Here is a 17,988-nt window from a genome sequence, read left to right on the forward strand (position 1 = left end):
CAATGGGAGACGGGAGCGCTCAGTGACAGCTTCGGGGAAGTGTAGTTTTTTGCGCATGTCTGCTTGTCACACGGCGAAGCGGTGGGCACTACAAGTACCAGAGGGGATAGCGGTGCCAGTGGACCACAAGCCCGCCTCGGACCTGTAAGGGCAAAGCCATCCCCCATCCCAATTTACAGAGAAAGTGGAGGGGGGGGGATCGTTTATAGAGTTATGTTGCATGGATGACTATGAATCTATTACTGTCTAATCTGGTGATAAATTAGATTACTAGAATACTTTCAGCTTCCAATGTAAGTTTTAATTAAAGAGGTGGTAGGAGTGTATATGCAAATGAAGGAAATTATCTATCTGAAAGGTTCAGCCTGGAAACTCCTATTACACATATTAAAGTGTTAAATAATACTCTGCGGTTTACAGATAATTAAGACATTTATTGGCACCCATTATAAAAAAGGGGGATATGCCTTAAAATTAAATCTTTTATTTCAGTAGCATAAGAAAATTATAAAAGTCCAGCATTTAATTTGAGTCCATTTCCTTTCAGGAGTAAGATAATTCTCTCTAATTTTATTTTTATAAAATCACCTGTGGCTGTGCTGGCTCTTCCGTCTGTTGCAACCTAACATCCCGCTTTGACATGCATAAAAGCTTTAGAAATTAAGTCGTGGACACAGCACATAGATGTTAGATTTATAATCTGGTGCAACCCTCTGTAATGCTGCCCTGGGCAACTGCCCTTATAGCCCATATTAAAACCCACCACAATTGTTGGTTCCCTTGATGTTTATAACAGATTCCTGTTGTGTTTTGACAACAAAACAGAAATCTTCTTCGAAAGCATGTGATCTTTGACCTTTCCACTGGGCACAGCCACTTTACACAATCCAGAGTCCCCAGTCCTTTCTTATGCTCTTTACTCTCCAGCTCACTCTTCATAGCGAATTAGATATCTGTGTTAGATGGTTGATGTTAGTCTGATGAACCATTTCTTTGTCGATCTCATGATATATTTTGGATCATAATCCATCTGAAATTTCCAGTGATCCACAATCAAATTACCGGTGGGGTCCACCAGATTTTCTTTTCAAATTTATCTGTTTGTCATGGTTTATGTACTTTAATAAGTTCCCCGTGGCATTTTGAAGCAAAACTGCCCAACAGCATAATAGATCCTCCACTGTACCTAACATTGTGCAAAATGTCATTTTCCACATATTCACTCTTTGTTTTGAACCAAATTCACCTGGAAAGTTTGTTGCGCAGACATCAATCTTCAGTATCATGTGAGTTTATGTAGCTATGAGCAAACTTTAAATGTTTATATTTGGGATGATAGGACAGAAAAGCAATTTTTTCTGGTATGATTCCCAAAAAACAGTTGGCCAGATGATGTCTAGTAGCAGCTATGGGGACTAGGTGATTCCAAAATATTACATTTTGCTCTTATTCTCTAACAGTGACATTTTTAAGATCCCATACAATTCATACCAACTGATAATTTAGTAATAGAAAATAATAAAAAAAAAACATTATGTGTCTGCTGTAAAAGATAAAAAAAACAAAACAAAAAAACATTTTATACAAGTATGCCAGGAGTACCGATAAAGATAGCTGACCGGTGTATATTAAGTGATGACACATGAATTGACCATGCTTTATCTCATTATCTATGAAGCCTGGCATAGGAGCATCCTAAATTATTAACTAATCAGAGGTGATGGCTCGGGTCTAGATCTGTAATTGATTCTTTCAGACATGTGTCTGCACTGGATGAGCCCCAAGCAAAACTCTCTTCAAGCTCTTCACTTGATCCATATTCTTCCTTGTATGAGACATCGTTTTTTTGTTTTCTGGCCTCTTGATGGATCTGAACAATTTCATTTCATGAAAATTGCAAAGCAATGTGTTAGATGTGTAATAAAGAGGAAAGAAGGAAGGAACGGAGACCTGACATAGTGTCGATGTTAGATTTTTCTTTTTTTTTTACTGTATGTGTCATGTTCGCAGCAGTGGCGCCGCTCTGAAGCCATTCGGTGACATGCGATATTTATAGATCTGTGCTAACAAATATTTAATGAACATTAGCAACCAGTTCTAACATGGCGGCACTGCTCCAGTAAAATAGTCTTTGACAGCTAAATGAAAACTTAGATTTTGCTTTGGTAGCTATAATTGTGGGAGAAGGTTTTTGTGAAGAATTCATGTTTGAAATTGTAAATCAAACATTACAACTTAAATTGTATTTTGTCGCCATTGATAATTAATTTACTTTTATGAATAGATGTCAGAGGAGTAAACATGTGGACCATCTTTTTTAAATTTACATGTTGCCATAACTTGGTGTCTACAGTTTTGTGAATGGCAAAGTTGCCTGCTTTACTACATTTGTCCACAAGGTGGTGCTCAAAAATCGTGCACAAATGTATCAATGACGCTGTATAAGGCATATCTTTGAGGGTTTGTTTTTTTTTTTCCTTCAAACCTCCTTATGGCAGGTTGATGTAGCATTAAATTAAACAGCACTCTGGGCGTTCAATTTTCTATACAATCACTATTACTATACTATATTTATGTCCGTACAATTACAGATACAAATCGCGTTCTAAGTGGCTACGGCTGTAATTCTTACTTACGAGAACAGCTTATCACTGAACATCTACTAGTTTACCAAGCCTCTTACTATATGATCATTTTGCTTACCATACCGTACGGCGCTTCACTCTCTGTGGCTCTTGTTGTGATTGACAGTCATGCTGAACTTTCGCTTTGCGTTTTGGTGTCTCCGCTATGTTTTGAATGTTTAAAGGACGATGTCGGAAATACTGATGAAGGAAATGGATAGTCTGTCGGTCGGCCCAAAGAAGTCAGAGGAGTTGAGGGAGGGGGCCCGGAGCTTCCTGCTGGTGGACGAACAGGAAAACCTGAAGGTAAAGTTAGCCGGGCTAAAGCTAACAGCTAGCTGTTTGGCTAAAGCGGAGCTAACACTCCCTCTAATGGAGGCCCATGCCTCAAGCTGCATACAGGGAAATATTTCTCTCTCTCTCTCTCTCTCTCTTTTATTTAATACATCTTTTCGAACATTAAACAGTTCTCTTTAAATTTGCGAAGTTAGCTCCTTTTAACGATTCGCTATTTCCAGCCATTTATCTAAACATGTAGCAGCGTTAAGATGTCTACTTTTAACGTGTAAGTTTTGATAATGCTCCAGAAATGTTTAGAGTGGTTTTAACTGCAGCAGGAAACAGAGCAGCATGTTGTCTTGTCATTTGGGAAAGCACCTAGTGAGTCATACTCTTCTGACCCACAGGGAGGCACTCTCACTTTGTTTTTATTACGTGATCAAAGTGCAGCTAGATAAGGACTTTCTTTACTTCTCTAAACATGTTAAAGCTCATCAAGACATCGACTGGAAATGCAACTGCTCTGACCCCACAACGGGATGAATTGGTTTCTTATTATGTTTTGTCCTGATGATTCTGTCATCCTCATCCAGACTCATTCTAATTGAGTAATAACTGGAGTCAGTGATCTCATGCTTCGACCTCACAGATACAGCTTTCTCCTTCATCCTGTCTCTCCTCTCCCAGGTGAAAAATGACGCTGAGTTTGTGGAGAGGCTCGGCTGTGCGGACGTCACTGGGGTCAAGGTCCTCTCCATCTTTGGCAACACCGGCGATGGCAAGTCCCACACGCTCAACCACATCCTGTTTGGGGGTGAGAGCGTGTTCTACACCTCCAAGTCCCCCAGCTCCTGCACGGTGGGGGTGTGGGCCGCTTACAATCCCTCCCTGGGCCTCATCGCCCTGGACACGGAGGGTCTGTTGGGAGCAGCAGCCAATCAAAACCAGAGAATGCGTCTTCTTCTAAAGGTGATTTTAAAGTTTTCTGATTGGTCTTAATACTTTAAATCTATAAACTTATCTATTTCTGCATGGCTAAGGACAGGCAGCACTACAGCTTGTTGTCATGTTGAGGTGTTTCCAGTAGCCATTACTTAGCTGGCTTTATTTGTGTCTGCCCACAAGCAGGTGCATCCTTTGCTACAGATAATCAAATGTACACTTGAGGAGTAATATGTCATTGCATTCTAGGGAATAAATATTTATTTTCTTATTTAAATAATTACATTAATTGAATTATTTATTTTCATATTTTAATGTGTTTCTTATATGTTGTAAAGGGCTTTTGTGGTCAAATAAAACCAATCTCTTTATCCGATTAAAAGAATAATCATCATAATAATCGATTAGAAAAATAATCGTTCAGAAGTTGCCTTGCAAGAGTTTGCTGTCCTCACTCAACAGTTTCAGTTTGGAGAACGTCTGCTGAAAATATTAATATCAGGGAAAACTAGCACTTGTAGGACTCCTGCACAAACTGACGTAGAAAATAAATTATTTATTGCTGTTTAGTTTGTGACACTAAAGTCCTGCACTACAATTCCTTGCAAAAAATATTCATACTCCTTGAACTTTTTCAAAACCCCTCCTGGTGAAAAAAAGAAAATTCAATGTGTTTACCATAATTTTATGACCCGGACCTACATGACTGCGCATAATTGTGAAGTCAAAGGAAAGTGCTGTTTTCATAAAATCTTCAAAAAGTACCCTTTATTTGTATTAACCCGCTTTCACTCTGATACACAAAATTAAAATCCAGTACATCTAATTGCTTGCAGAATTTAGTTTACTTGTAAAAAGAGTCAGTCTGTGTTATTTTATCCCATAGCTCCAGCAGAGCCAGCTATGGATTAAAACTGAGTTTGAGCCCAGAGGTTTGCTCTTGGAGAGAAAAAATAGTCGGATGATGATACACGGTTATAACATTTTATCACCTTTATTGTCTGGTAGTGGGGACAGTGTGTTCTGGGGTCCCTGCTGGTTCTGTTTCACTAAAAATCAGTGTGGCTGACCAATAACTTACTAGTTTATTGTTTTATTACCTGATTTTCTTTTCAGTTGGTGCTATGCTATGAGTTCTGTTTTATATGTAAGGTAGGTAATTTTATTTATATAGCAGATTTTCAGCAACAAGGCAATTCAAAGTGCTTTACATGAATTAGAGGAAATACAACCAAAATAACAAAAGAAAGCAAAACAAAAACTACTCCACAATGTATAAGCTAATAGGAGTTTCTCTGGATAAACTAATAGAAAAAAGTATAAAAATACATATTGGTTCCCCATGTTTAATAAAAATAAAAATAAGTAAGTTATGAACTAGTAGAGGTTTCTCTGGATTCTTGTTCTGACTTTCTAAGTTTGTTCTAGTAGTTTCACTAGGTCTTGCTCCGATATTAAAAATTTAATGCTAAGTGTTGATCTAAGATAATGAATAGATTCTCTAGATACACTAATAGGAGTTTCTCTGGATTTTAAATTTCTTCTCATTCCTGCTCTGGATTGGGTGAAGTTTACAACTAAATGTTCCTGTTCTAAGCAGAATAAGAATAGATACACCAGGAGTTTCTCTGGATCTTTCTGTTCTTGTGATGTGATATTGTGATGCCTGCATTACAATAATCTTCTGCCATTCTCTCAGTAAGTGAACACACACGTTCTCTCTTCTTTGGCAGGTTTTGGCCGTGTCCGATATCGTCGTCTATCGCACGAGGGCAGAGCGTCTCCACAATGACATGTTCCAGTTCTTGAGCAGCGCGTCCAGGGCCTACCTGAAGCACTTCACCCGAGAGCTGAAGGCTCTGTCCACTCGGTGCGGTCTGGACGTCCCTCTGTCCTCTCTCGGACCCGCAGTCATCGTCTTTCAGGAGACAACACACACGCAGCTGCTGGGCCAGGGTATGAAAAAAACAGTACAGAGCCTTGGAAAAGTATTCATACCGCTTGAATGTTTTCGCATGTTGTCATATTATAACCACAAACTTCAGGATTTTATGTGTGTGTTATTGTGAAGTGGAAGGGAAGGACACATGGTTTTCTACACTGCAAAAACACAAAATCTTACAAAGTATTTTAGGTCTGGTTTATAGCTTGAAAATGTTTTAGTGCGGCTTGAAATCATACAAAACTAACTTACAAGTAACTTTTCAGCAACAGATAGGAGCTTGTTTAAAGTTAATAATTACTTAATATTGATGAAAAAGTTCTAGTTCCGCAGATTATTTCACTTATAGACTTTTCCCATGTTATAAATAAAATAATATTCAAGTGGAACTAGTACTTTTTCATCAATTTTAAGAAATTGTTTACTTGAAACAAGCTGCTATACGTTGCTGAAAAGTTACTTGTAAGTTGGTTTTGTTTTATCTCAAGTGTACTAAGATATATTTTTTTAAAAATCCACTCCTTTAGACTCGGAGGGGCCCGGTTTTGCTGACACTCTCCTTCAGAAGCGTTTCCATGACTTGGGTTTGGGGACAGAGGCCTTCAGCTCGGTCCAGTACGTCGGCACTCAGACCATCACCCCCCCCACTGACTACAGCAAGCTGCTGGAGGCCGTCAGGCAGCAAGTGAATAACACTCACACGCGCTCCCCCCGCCAGCCTGGGATCGTGTTTCATGCTCTGGAGGTAAGTGGTCTTAGCGAGCTTTAGCAGATGAATCGGAAAGTGTGCAGTTCTTAGTTTTAATTGGTCCTCTGGGTTGATTCTCCTTACCTTCTGTTTAGCTTTCATCCCACTTTAAGTTCCACTTTTCCTCCCTCTAAGCTCTCGGCCTCTCTGCTTGTCAGGCTCTGAGCGAGCGTTTCAGTGGAGAACTATTAGACGATAAAATGACGCTGTACTCCTTCTTCCCTGATGAGTACTTCACCTGCTCCTCTGTGTGCCTCAGCTGCAAGTAAGTTGGTCCAACAGTCTGCAGACTTTACTGGAACACTTTTTGTCAAATGCTTCTGAAATGTAATGTTCAGGCATTTCTTTGGCTTGGAATACAGGATTTTTTTAATTTTTTTTTTATTTTTTTGCTGCTCGTGGTGGTAGCATGTCTCTGTCATGTTAGTTCTTATTTGTTCATTTTGTAAACATTTGTTCGTAATTGTTTTGGTTGACATGCTGCATGTTTGGACAAATGTCCCGTCTGATCGTTGTTTTAGATGCCGTGCATCTGGAAGGATTCTTCCTGTTACTTTTTTGCTTTTGCACAATTATTATGATGCCAATCTGGGGCAACAAGGCATTGCTTTAAAACTGGGAGCAGCTGATTAGCATCTTAAAAACCCCAATAATGTCTGAACTATGACCCCAAATCCCAGAGAGGTTTCATGGTCCCATGTTCTCTTCCATCGATCATGAGGAGTGAGGATCAGGTCTCTGACTCTGTGATGTTTTCCTTGGAGAAAAATGTCCTGTTGCCCTATCAACCCCACGCCAGCATCCAAAAGTCACCCAACACTCCATTACTTAGCAAGCTCTGCCCTGGTGGCAATTCCCGAGCATAATCTTTAGGAGAAAGCTTTGGTCACATAAAACATGCAATCAAGGTTTATCTTTATAAATCTCATATGTTTTTTGTTTTTCTATTTTATTTTATGATTTTTTTTTTCTTTTGCCATTCCCTTCTAAAACCGTAATATTGAGTTGAAAATAAAATAACGGGTTGAATAGAATGAAACATTTAATCATATCTGCCCTTATAATTTCCTCTAATCTTCTGTCTCTGCGCCTTCCAGCATCCGTTGTAAAAACGGCATGAATCACCTCAGAGACCGGCTCCCCCACATGGCGGATGGACTCTGCCAGTTTGCTCACCAGTTCAACAACAAGGTCCTCATCTGTAAAGTAAGTCAGCAGCACCACAGCGAGTCACTGCTCTCCCAGTTTCTGTTGGAAGGCCCAGTTAATTTACCGACTTTCTGTTTGACTTGGTTCTGTCTCCAGCGGTGCTACGAAGGAGGCAGGGAGGTGATCGTCGTGCCCAAAACCTCGGCTTCTTCTGACAACCCGTGGTTTGGGCTGGCCAAGTACGCCTGGTCAGGGTAAGACGATACACACACACACACACGTGTTCTTCTCTGTTTCATATCTAGCTTCTGATTATTTCTTCCTGTTCTTAACTCAGATACGTGCTGGAGTGCGCCAGCTGCGGCGTGATCTACCGGAGCAGGCAGTACTGGATGGGCAACCAGGACCCTGAAAGCGGCGTGGTCCGCTCCGAGGTCAAGCACGTCTGGGAGGATGTGAGGCAACAATATTACAGCACCTATAAATAAAATGACAGAACCTCCGCAGTTTATTTTCAACATACTTTAATCATGTTGTAGGTTTAACAGTCCAGAGATGATCGGAATACGTTGATGTGATTCTCTTCCTCTCTGTTGGATCCCTCTGTCTTCTGTTAGTCCGACATGTTCCTGACCAGCCACCAGAACGCGGCTCAGAGGGTTCTGGACGGGATGAACTACGTGATCCAGTCGGTGTCTGAGTATGGAACCGGACCCACCAAAGCCGTCACCGCCTGGCTCACCGACCAGGTGGCTCCGCCGTACTGGAGACCCAACGCAGAGATCATTGTGAGTCCCAAGAACTAAAGCAGAGATTCAAAACTGGCTCAGAAACAGGAACACGGCAACAGAGACCTTCTGCCATTTAGTCGCATCACCACCTGGTGGAGCTTGCTTTGTCAGCTCGACTGTACTGAGCTGCGATCCCCAATGTTTCTTCAAATGTTGTAATGTTGTTGTTCTTGGTGTAGTATTTTTGTTGTTAGATGGTTTGGAAAGTTTGAAATTTATTATTATACTCCCAAAAGCAGTAGTAAAAATTTATTTCATTTCTGTGTTGACATTAAAAAATGGGTTTAGAATAAATATGAATTCATATTAGTCAACAGAAACCTGCCCCCCAAAAATGTAAACGCAATAAGAAAATTGCTAAAATTTATTTATTTATTTTTCATGTTTATGTCATTTTATTAAATGAAATCAGGCTCTATTCATCAGAAATCAGTTGATATTCTGGGATCGACTGGTAGTACTTCCATCCTCCACTAGGGGACTTTTGCCCTCTCTCCTTAATGCATTAAACTGCTGCATGAGAGACGTGGAGGAAATCACTCGTTATTCGGTCTCCTCTGCATTCAAGGGTGTAAAAACAACACTTTGTTGACAACATGCCTTCATATTGTCATCCGTAGCTGACACAAACTCAAAATAGATCTTGTATTTCCAGCTAAAAAAACGCTAATCTCTCTCCTTCCTCCATTGTTTACGTTTGTGTTGCTGCCTGGTATTAAACATGGGACGTCTCTCCTGGAGGCACAAGAGGAAAGAAACAGTAGATCTTTCTACTAAGTAAATGGATAACGATAGTAGACTTGGATAACTAACTTTAATCTGATTACTGGATTAGAAATAAGACGTTAGATTAGTCATTACTGAAAGAATTGGAGAGATTAGAGTTACTGACATCCCTGCTCACAAAGCTTTTGCACTGATATTATTGAAACTTGTCCATCCACGTCTCCCTCCCTCCCCTCAGGCCTGTCATGGATGCAAGACGGAGTTCAAGGAGGCTGATCGGAAGCATCACTGTCGATCATGCGGCGAGGGTTTCTGTCATCCCTGCTCCAAATACAGGATGCCGGTGCCACAGCGGGGCTGGGGAAGCAGTCCTGTCCGGGTGTGTCAGCCCTGCCACGAGGGGCGAGGACCCACCGACACCAACAGCCAGGGTAAGACCCACACAGCCAATCAGTGAGTCTAACACTATGAGGTGATGTTTGTGACACTTTGCTTGTACTTTTCTTTCCGATAGTGAGTAACGTGGAGTCTCACGGTCTGATGGCTCGCAGGGTGACGGAGGTGGCTCAGTCCACAGTGGACATGGTCACCACGGCGTTGGACTACCCCCGCTGTGAGTCCTGCTTCCTCTTCCTCATTGCATTATGTTAAGGCTCCTTTAAAGACAAAACAGATCAGTAAAGCCTCATGTTTTCATGTAAATTTTTGCATTGCCAGGGAGCCAATATCTCACAACTTGTCAATATCCTTAAATAATGACAGCTAAAATATATAAATATACGTTTTTGTTTCTTTCTCTCTGATCAGCTTTCGTGAAGGACGTGGCTCGGCCAGACTACTGGGTCCCGGACCACAGCATCACCCAGTGCCATGAATGCAAAAAGGCCTTCACCCTGACCATGTCCAAGCACCACTGCAGGGCCTGTGGTCAGGGGGTGTGTGGCCCCTGCTCCACCCACATCAAGGCCGTTCCTTCCCGAGGCTGGGACCACCCGGTCAGGGTGTGCGACGGCTGCTTCGCTCGCACCGACACCCTGTGACCCCCCCGCCGCGTTCGGAACAACTTTCCAGTCTTCCTCAGATGGTCCCTCTCAGCGCTGTGAATCCCAACGCTGCTGCTCCAGGAACCTGAGAGGGATCAACCCAACGGCACTAAGAAACTGAACTGGAATCAGCTTTGAGGAGCCTCAAAATGTGAGGAGCCTCAAAGGCCTGATATCATCACTAGGAGGGGTGCTAACTGTCAGCTCTGATGAAGTATCTGCTTCACTCTTATCTGCCTTTACTTTACAAACTGGTTCTGCATCAGACGTCAAATCCAGCCGCAGATCACTTTTTCTGCAGCCTCTCAGCATCAAGCAACGTTGAAACAAACTGGACAAGAAAACAAGCTGCACATTTAACTTTTAACGGACAGTTTTCATCATGTCTGATGTTTATCTCCTCAGTTCTCATGAAGTTGCAGCAGAACTTAAACTCTTAGACTGACATTTAGATTATTGTTTCCTCCCTTCCTGCAGCTGGCTGCTCATACCTACCCGGAATTACTAACTAGTTAATTTAAAGTAAAAGGGAATAGTTTGGATTTTCTAAATTCCCCCAAGCCATAGGAAGCATCTTTTTGGTCTCTCATTGCACAGAGAGCAGAGACTGAAAACCTTGGAGTTATAAAAACAAAGTTTGGGGTGTTCCTGTGGTTCACGAGGTTCACCTGCAGCAGCGTGTGCCTTCATGGGTATATTTCTACTCAATTAAACATATCATTAATTATGAATTTCTTTCACTTATTGCCTTGACCATCATTTACAGTTATATTTGCTATATAGTGAAAGCAATGAGAATAAAATCAATATCTTAGCACATTTAGACATTCCAGTGGGTTAAAAACCTTGAGTATTAGGGTAGATTTACTTCTCAGAAAGCTAATGCAGCTGCACTAAACCAGAAATGCAGTCTCACTTAGTCACATGTAAATACAACATTGAAAGTCTGGTTTAAAAACTATCACTTTTCTTTCTGACAGATTCCTGCTCTAGTTTATTTTTCTGTGTAAAATGCAGTTTTTATTCAATTCTGGTAATTGAAACTCTTGACTTTGATCTTAAATAAAATAACTGACCAAATAAAGAAAAGAAACTAATTTTCTTTGTGTGACTGAATGTCTTTGCTTTGCAGATGAACAATATATCAGCATTTTATTCGCCTCTAAACTGTGAGATGATCAGAAAGTCTTAATATTGGTGAGAATCTTCAGCTTTTCAGCCTTTCAGCCCACGATACCAGGAATTTACTGCAATTCAATTTATTTTCTTAGTTTTGGTTATGAAGCATGGCTCCCACTATGATTCCCATCTTGGCAGAATAAAGCTTTTCAAATGAACAGATTCTGTGTTTATATAACAGACAGCTGATTTGTTCACAACAATTACAGTGTTAGCTAGAACTGTGTTTTCTTCTGGTGACATTCTGTAAGTGTTAATGTTCAGACAATGATCTGCAGTAATCATTATTGTGAGTCAGCTCTGTATGTGACTCGCTTGTATTTGTAAAAAGTTTTGGCTGTGTGTCTAATTCACTTTTAATTAAGGGCTGCAGAGCTGCCTTTTCCTAAAACAGCATCCAGGTGACCTTTAAAGTCACAGATAAACACATTATGCCACAAGGAAAACATTATCCAATTTGTGGTTTAAAAAAGTTGTAAACATTTTATGTTGTTTTTTTTCCTAAAAGCATAACCTTTATCTCGTCCTTGAAAGCAGACAGACCCTTGTAAGAGTTGGATTCGTTTTACTAACTTTTACGCGTTATTAAACTTTTTTTAGATGTCATACAGCGTGATCTTGGTTTGCAGTACCTTATCTGTACACAGGAGGGCGCTCCATGAACATCAGCAGCTCAACAACACAGGAGTAAATTTCACATGAGACCACCTGCTCCTGACTGTTCAGACTGTCTCGGTGGGTGGGTTACTACTAAGCCGTCCTAGTTAGAAGCCGGAAAAAGCCGCTTCTCTGCAGCAACCTGGTTCCAAAAGTTTATGCTCCCTTTAACAGTAAACCCTTTAACACTCCCTTTAACTTTCTTTGCACAAACTCATTTGGAAATGAACCTATCCATTGCTGAGGTTCCTTGTATCTATCTAACAACGAGGACATTTCTGGTCCACATCCCTCTTCAGATGACTCTACAGATGTGTCAGATTAAATTTTGCACTCGGACAATCCAAAAGTTTCATTTTGTTCTTTTGAAACTACAGTTTATGTGAACTCACTATGATGCTATGATGATCTTCAACTTGCCTGGTATTTTGGACTGTACAAAACTTAATCCACCTTTATAGAAAAAAAAAAAACAAAAAAAAAACAGTTGCATGAGAAGAAAAGTCACCCCACAGGAAAATTCAGTTGAACTGTGTGTAACAAATGTCACATCAAAGGCAGAAAAGTTTTTGAAATGATTCGTCATTGTTTTATTTTTAAGTTTTGAAAACCTGCTTATTTCGTTTGTGGACTTATGAGGATTGCTGTAGGAAATTCGGAAACATTTCCTAATGAAAAATAAAAAATAAATAAATGAAGAAAAGAAAAAGAATGATTTACTCAGATAGAAAATGTTTCAAAGAATCATTAAGAACAGCTTTTATTTTTCGGAGCACTGATCTCATTCTGATTTGAAAGGGGAAAACCCCCTCTGCTATTTATTTATTACAAAATAAACAGGTGATTTATATCAGTGCTGGGAGAATTTCAGCAGAAAGAACAATAGGTGGCGCACTTTCCCTCTGAGTGGCAGCTCAGCTGGATCCAGCCTCGTGTGTATTGGTCTGTTGGATCTGGCATAGCTATTTTTATGAATGCCTTTAAATTTAGCCTTTCTGAAGTTGTGTTTATGTACAAATAGCATTTGTTGTGTATTTGAGACATCAAGAGATTATGTGTGTGCGTGCTTACTTGTCCATATTCATCCCACTTTACCGTGAAACCTTAAACGTATTGAAATATCTCCAGAAAACATCAAATTATTATTATTAAATTTGACTAAAAGTGTATGTGTGAAAATGGCCTAGTCAAAGTCCAGAGCTAAATCCAATTCAGAATCTGAAGCAAGGCTTGAAAATTGATGTTCGCAGTTGCTCTCTATCTAATGAGCTTGGAATTTTTTATTATTTTTTTTTTTTTGCAAAAAGGAGTGGAAAACATGAAGCTCCAATAAATTACACAGATGACTGTAGCTGTGATTGGACAAAATGTGACATATTCAAAAGGTGGTGAATACAGCAGAGCATGTTGTGCTGTAGCAGCCAGCTGTGCACCACGCACTTCAAGCTGCACTCATCGATAGTTCACATATGCAATTAATCAGAGTAATTACTTCTTTCAAGCTTGACGGATTGCAGGGTCACGTGGCTGTGGTTTTATGCGTTACAATTAGCCGTGTGGTCATGTAGCCATGGGGGAGGGGTTGTGTTCATTAATAGTGAAGAATTACCTACAGACGTCGCTACAAACGCTACAAAAATGTGTGTAAATTTAGCAATTTATACAAAATAAGTGTATTTGAGGGAAATGTAACAGTAAATGAGTGTGGGTCTATCAGCAAAGAGCATGGTTGCATTATATTCTGCTTATCAGACAATCTAGCCACAGTCCATTATGCAAACAGAATTACAGACTCTGTTCTTGTGCTGATGCCCTCAGACAGACACAAGCAAGCGGCCACTAAAAGCAGCTTGGAGAGTGGATGTGAGACTTTCCATTTAAAATACAACCGTGCTGCACAGAATTACACAGAGTCTCTGTTCTGATCATTTTAAAAACAATGTGCTTTGGGTGTTTACGCACACTGTGCAACAAAAATAACCTCCACTATCCCCCAGCACACACACACACACACACACACACACACACACGCACACAACAAATACGCTGTTTTCCTTGAAAATCCACAGGGATGATTTTTGTATTTTCATCTGTTATCGCTGTAATGAATTGTGTGTGAATGTGTAGCGGTTTTTGTTGATTATAGCACTTTTTCCTAGGACATAAATCTTTTACTGTGTCACCATGACAACCAGGTCTTTTCTTCTCCCTTAAAAAGGCCCACAGAGTGCTTTGCATTAGCATTTATACCTACTGAACTTTGGCATGTTGTGTCAGACTGTAGCCACAAACTTGAATGTTGGTGGAGCAGTTGGTGCCAAAACTGCAGAAAGGTTGTGGGTTTGAATCCCAGCCTGAGGGGGTTTTGTGGATAATCTCTCTGAACATGTGTGGGATTCTCTTTGGGCACTGTCTTCTTCCGACGGTCCAAAAACATGACAGTTCAGGGAAATGTTGGGAATGCCACCAGCAGATATTAACATCTGAGGAGGATTATTTTTTTGTCCATCTTCTTTGCAAAATAACTCATAAAGCTCATAAATCACACAAATCATGTTTACTAGTATCCCAGTGAATTACAATTCATACAATATAATCAATAATATGATAATTGTTCATCCCTACTCTAAACATCAATTTTCAAGTCAGAGATTTTCATTTGTATTTAGGTCTGAACTTTGACTGGACCATTCTTACACATTAGCATCACTTTGATCTATGTCTAGAGCCGAGTTATGACCAGCATCACTGTCCCTTATGAAAAAATGCAACCCCACAGCATGATACTGTTACCACCATGTTTTATCAAGGAGACAATGTGTTCCAGATAATGAATAACAATGGTTTTCCATCAAACATAGGTTTGTTTTGTAGGCTAAAATGTTCAATTTGGGTCTCACCTGACCAGAGATCCTTCTTCCACATGTTTTCTGTGCCTGTACTATAACTTCTGTCAAAATGGATTCGTTTTGGCTTCATGTTTTTCTTTTTACCTGCTTCTATGTTGAACCAGTCAGTTAGCAGATGTGTGTTTTAAGGAACAACAAACTAATCTCTTTCTTAGTTTTATCATGCAAGTTTTCAAAATTGGGTTAAAATACTTTGTAAGTATCCAAAACAATATGTTGTTCTAGATAACTGAGCCAACAGCTGGAATATTTACTAATAAAAGCCCCACAATAAAATTGTGTTAACAGCTGGCATGCGATTATTAACATGAAGATGAATGGCGCCATCTTTACTGCATTAATCATCGTTCTGGTGTATTCCTGGTAGTGTTTGCTTAAATCTGAGACCATATTACAGTGATGCAGGAATAAAACTAGCCTGAGGAGGCACAGATTGCTGCTAGTTAGGTACAGTTGTAAAACAAGTCCCATCAAAGCTCATTTAAATGACACACTGTAATAAAAAATTTACTGGAAGGCTCATTGAATTAGTAAGAGTAAAACAAAACAAAACAAAACAAAACAAAAAAAAGATCCAGTGCTCTGTATCCTGCCCCCTTGTTACACTTTGGCAGCTCACACTCTTTCGCTGACCTGAGATCAGAGGCCGGCGGTCCGCTGAGAGTTAGTGCAGTAGAAAAAGAAGAAAAGGGTGCTTGTCTGGTTTCATTAGCGATCCGAGCTGCTGCAGCAGAACCACTCAGCCGAGGCGGACTGGAGGAGAGCCCCGATAAGACAGCGGTGCATTCAGGTGCTGTCGGGGCACACAGGAAGGAGCTGAATGAGTTGCTGTTGACAGATTCAGCCTGTCATCACTTGCAGTTTCTAGAATGCACCAGATTAATAATCGAGTGATCTTGCTGATCTTGCTTTTCTAGGCTATTTTAAAGACTGTTTGCAGATATGCTGTGTAAAACAGTTTTTTTGTCTTCACAAGGAGATTTTTAATTCACTGCCCTTCATTTGAAGAATATGCGAGTTCCTCTGTCTGTTGCAATACATTGCAAAACATTTGTTGTAAGTTAACTTAAGAAATGCAGAGTTCTGATCCTTGTTCTATCTGCAGTCTTTGTGTGTTTTTGTTAAAAAGTGTGACTTTCCTATTCATAGTATCTTTAACAATAAATATTCATTTACAGTGTGCATAAAACGCCTTTAAAAGCAGTTTTGCTCATGTTAAAGAAACAGCTTTGTGATATGGGGTTCTGTTGAGGGGTTATGACTCGCCAATATTTGAGTTCATATTAAAAATATTTAGCATCTTTAATTAGATATTTTGCACACCTGCAAAGATAAATAGGATGATGACCAATGAACAGTTAGTGAGTAAATAAATGAATGAATAAATATACTTGATTAAATGATTGTTGCAGAAAAATATGGTTGGCTTTGGCTAGCTGCCCATGAGGGAATGCCCAGGGATTCCAGTGAACACATACATTTTTATGACATAAATACTTACCGTACTACATACCAAGTAGATTTTCTGTAGCTTATTCTGCAGTCATTTATACACCAGTTAAAAACAAATAATTCAGGAACAAATAAGATCAGATGCAAGCTTGAAAGTAGCATGAAAAGGTGAATGGAAATAAGTAATGTTTGGGTCATTGACACATAAGCAGGGATAATATTATATTACTTTATTTATCTTTTGTACAATGTAATTACAATACAAATATGTTGGTTTAAATACAAAAACTTCTGTAAATAAAGATTAAAAATAAACTCCACTGGTTCGCTTTGTTACCATCACTAAGCTAAGGTTTTACAATCAAGTTGATGAGGTCATTTAGTTTGCTTTGACGGAGAACACAATTAGCCTACATTTATAATTTGGAGGGCGTGCAAACAAGAGTCAAGGGCAAAAAATGGTCTCTGAGTGGACTAAAAGCATCTACTTTATGGACCAATCAATCAACCAATCAGATTGGCTTAATAAAGAAAGGAAGGTAGAGAAAGCAGTTTGCTCAGATTGGAAGAAATATTGATTGAAACCAAATTGGCCGAAGCCTGGGAGGAGATAAAATGGTACAAATTAGGTCAGTCGCCTATAAATTTGGATGATGGAAAAAGTCAGGCGGTCAGCCGCAGGAAGAGAGACGTTAAGTTCATTAAAACAAGGAGCAGATAATGATAAAAGTGGCAGTCCGTATTCATGGAGTGAAGCAGGAGCATCTCTGATCGGATCATAGCTTGTAGAAGAGAGAAACCACCTGCAGAAAGCCCTTTGATTATAAACATTTCTGCTTTTTATTTAATGCTGGATCTTCTCAGTGGGACTCAACCTTACCACACTCAAAGCGTTACCTACTTGGTCGAAGTTCGAACTGCATCACGAGTTGCACAGTTTGAAAAATTAAAAAGGAACATTTATGACATTGCAGTCAGACAGCTGACATTTTGTTTTAAACTGATCAGAGAGGTGGCTCCACAGTGTTTGAAGCTGCAGAGTGTAAAGACACCAGAGACGCTGTTTGTGTTGTGGACGTAATGATGAGTATGTCTTAGCTCTGAACCAAAACTGCCTCTTGCTTTTACATCCTACTCAACCTGTTTTATCTGCGTTTCTTCCATCAGACTTCCTTTTCCTTACTCCCTAAAGGTGCGACTCTGTTTCCTCTCCCTCAGTTTCTCACATACAGCTCGTTCTCCATGGCAGCAACATGTGCAGTCGTCCCTGTTTATGCGTCAGCTGAAACTTTGTTTTACATTCACTCAACATGATTATTTCCCGAGTCCCAAGCTCTCTGTTCACCCTGAAATCTGTTCAGCAATACCTTGCAAAAGTATTTAAACCCCTTTGAACTTTTCCACATTGCGTGCCATTCAAACCACAGACATCAGTGCATTTTATTGGGATTTTATGTGATATGCCAAACAAAGCAGTACATATTTTTTAAAGATAACGGCTAAGATCAAAGCCTATTTGTGGGCTAGAATGTCCTAGTCAAAGTCCA

General features: G+C 39.9%; 1 protein-coding gene across 1 annotated transcript; it reads left to right on the forward strand.

Annotated features, from left to right (window-relative positions):
- Positions 1-2,601: 2,601 nt before the first annotated feature.
- LOC103154636 (zinc finger FYVE domain-containing protein 1) lies at positions 2,602-11,341 on the forward strand. The gene is made up of 12 exons (XM_007575988.2): positions 2,602-2,930; positions 3,591-3,872; positions 5,579-5,801; positions 6,315-6,532; positions 6,694-6,800; positions 7,633-7,741; positions 7,841-7,938; positions 8,022-8,139; positions 8,302-8,472; positions 9,440-9,632; positions 9,716-9,814; positions 10,009-11,341. Exons 1-12 carry the CDS (start codon positions 2,814-2,816, stop codon positions 10,239-10,241), a joined length of 1,968 nt encoding a protein of 655 aa, XP_007576050.1. The 5' UTR covers positions 2,602-2,813; the 3' UTR covers positions 10,242-11,341.
- The last annotated feature ends 6,647 nt before the right edge of the window (positions 11,342-17,988 follow it).

This window comes from Poecilia formosa, unplaced genomic scaffold (genome assembly GCF_000485575.1).
Source record: "Poecilia formosa unplaced genomic scaffold, Poecilia_formosa-5.1.2 Scaffold393, whole genome shotgun sequence".
NCBI classification, from domain to species: domain Eukaryota; kingdom Metazoa; phylum Chordata; class Actinopteri; order Cyprinodontiformes; family Poeciliidae; genus Poecilia; species Poecilia formosa.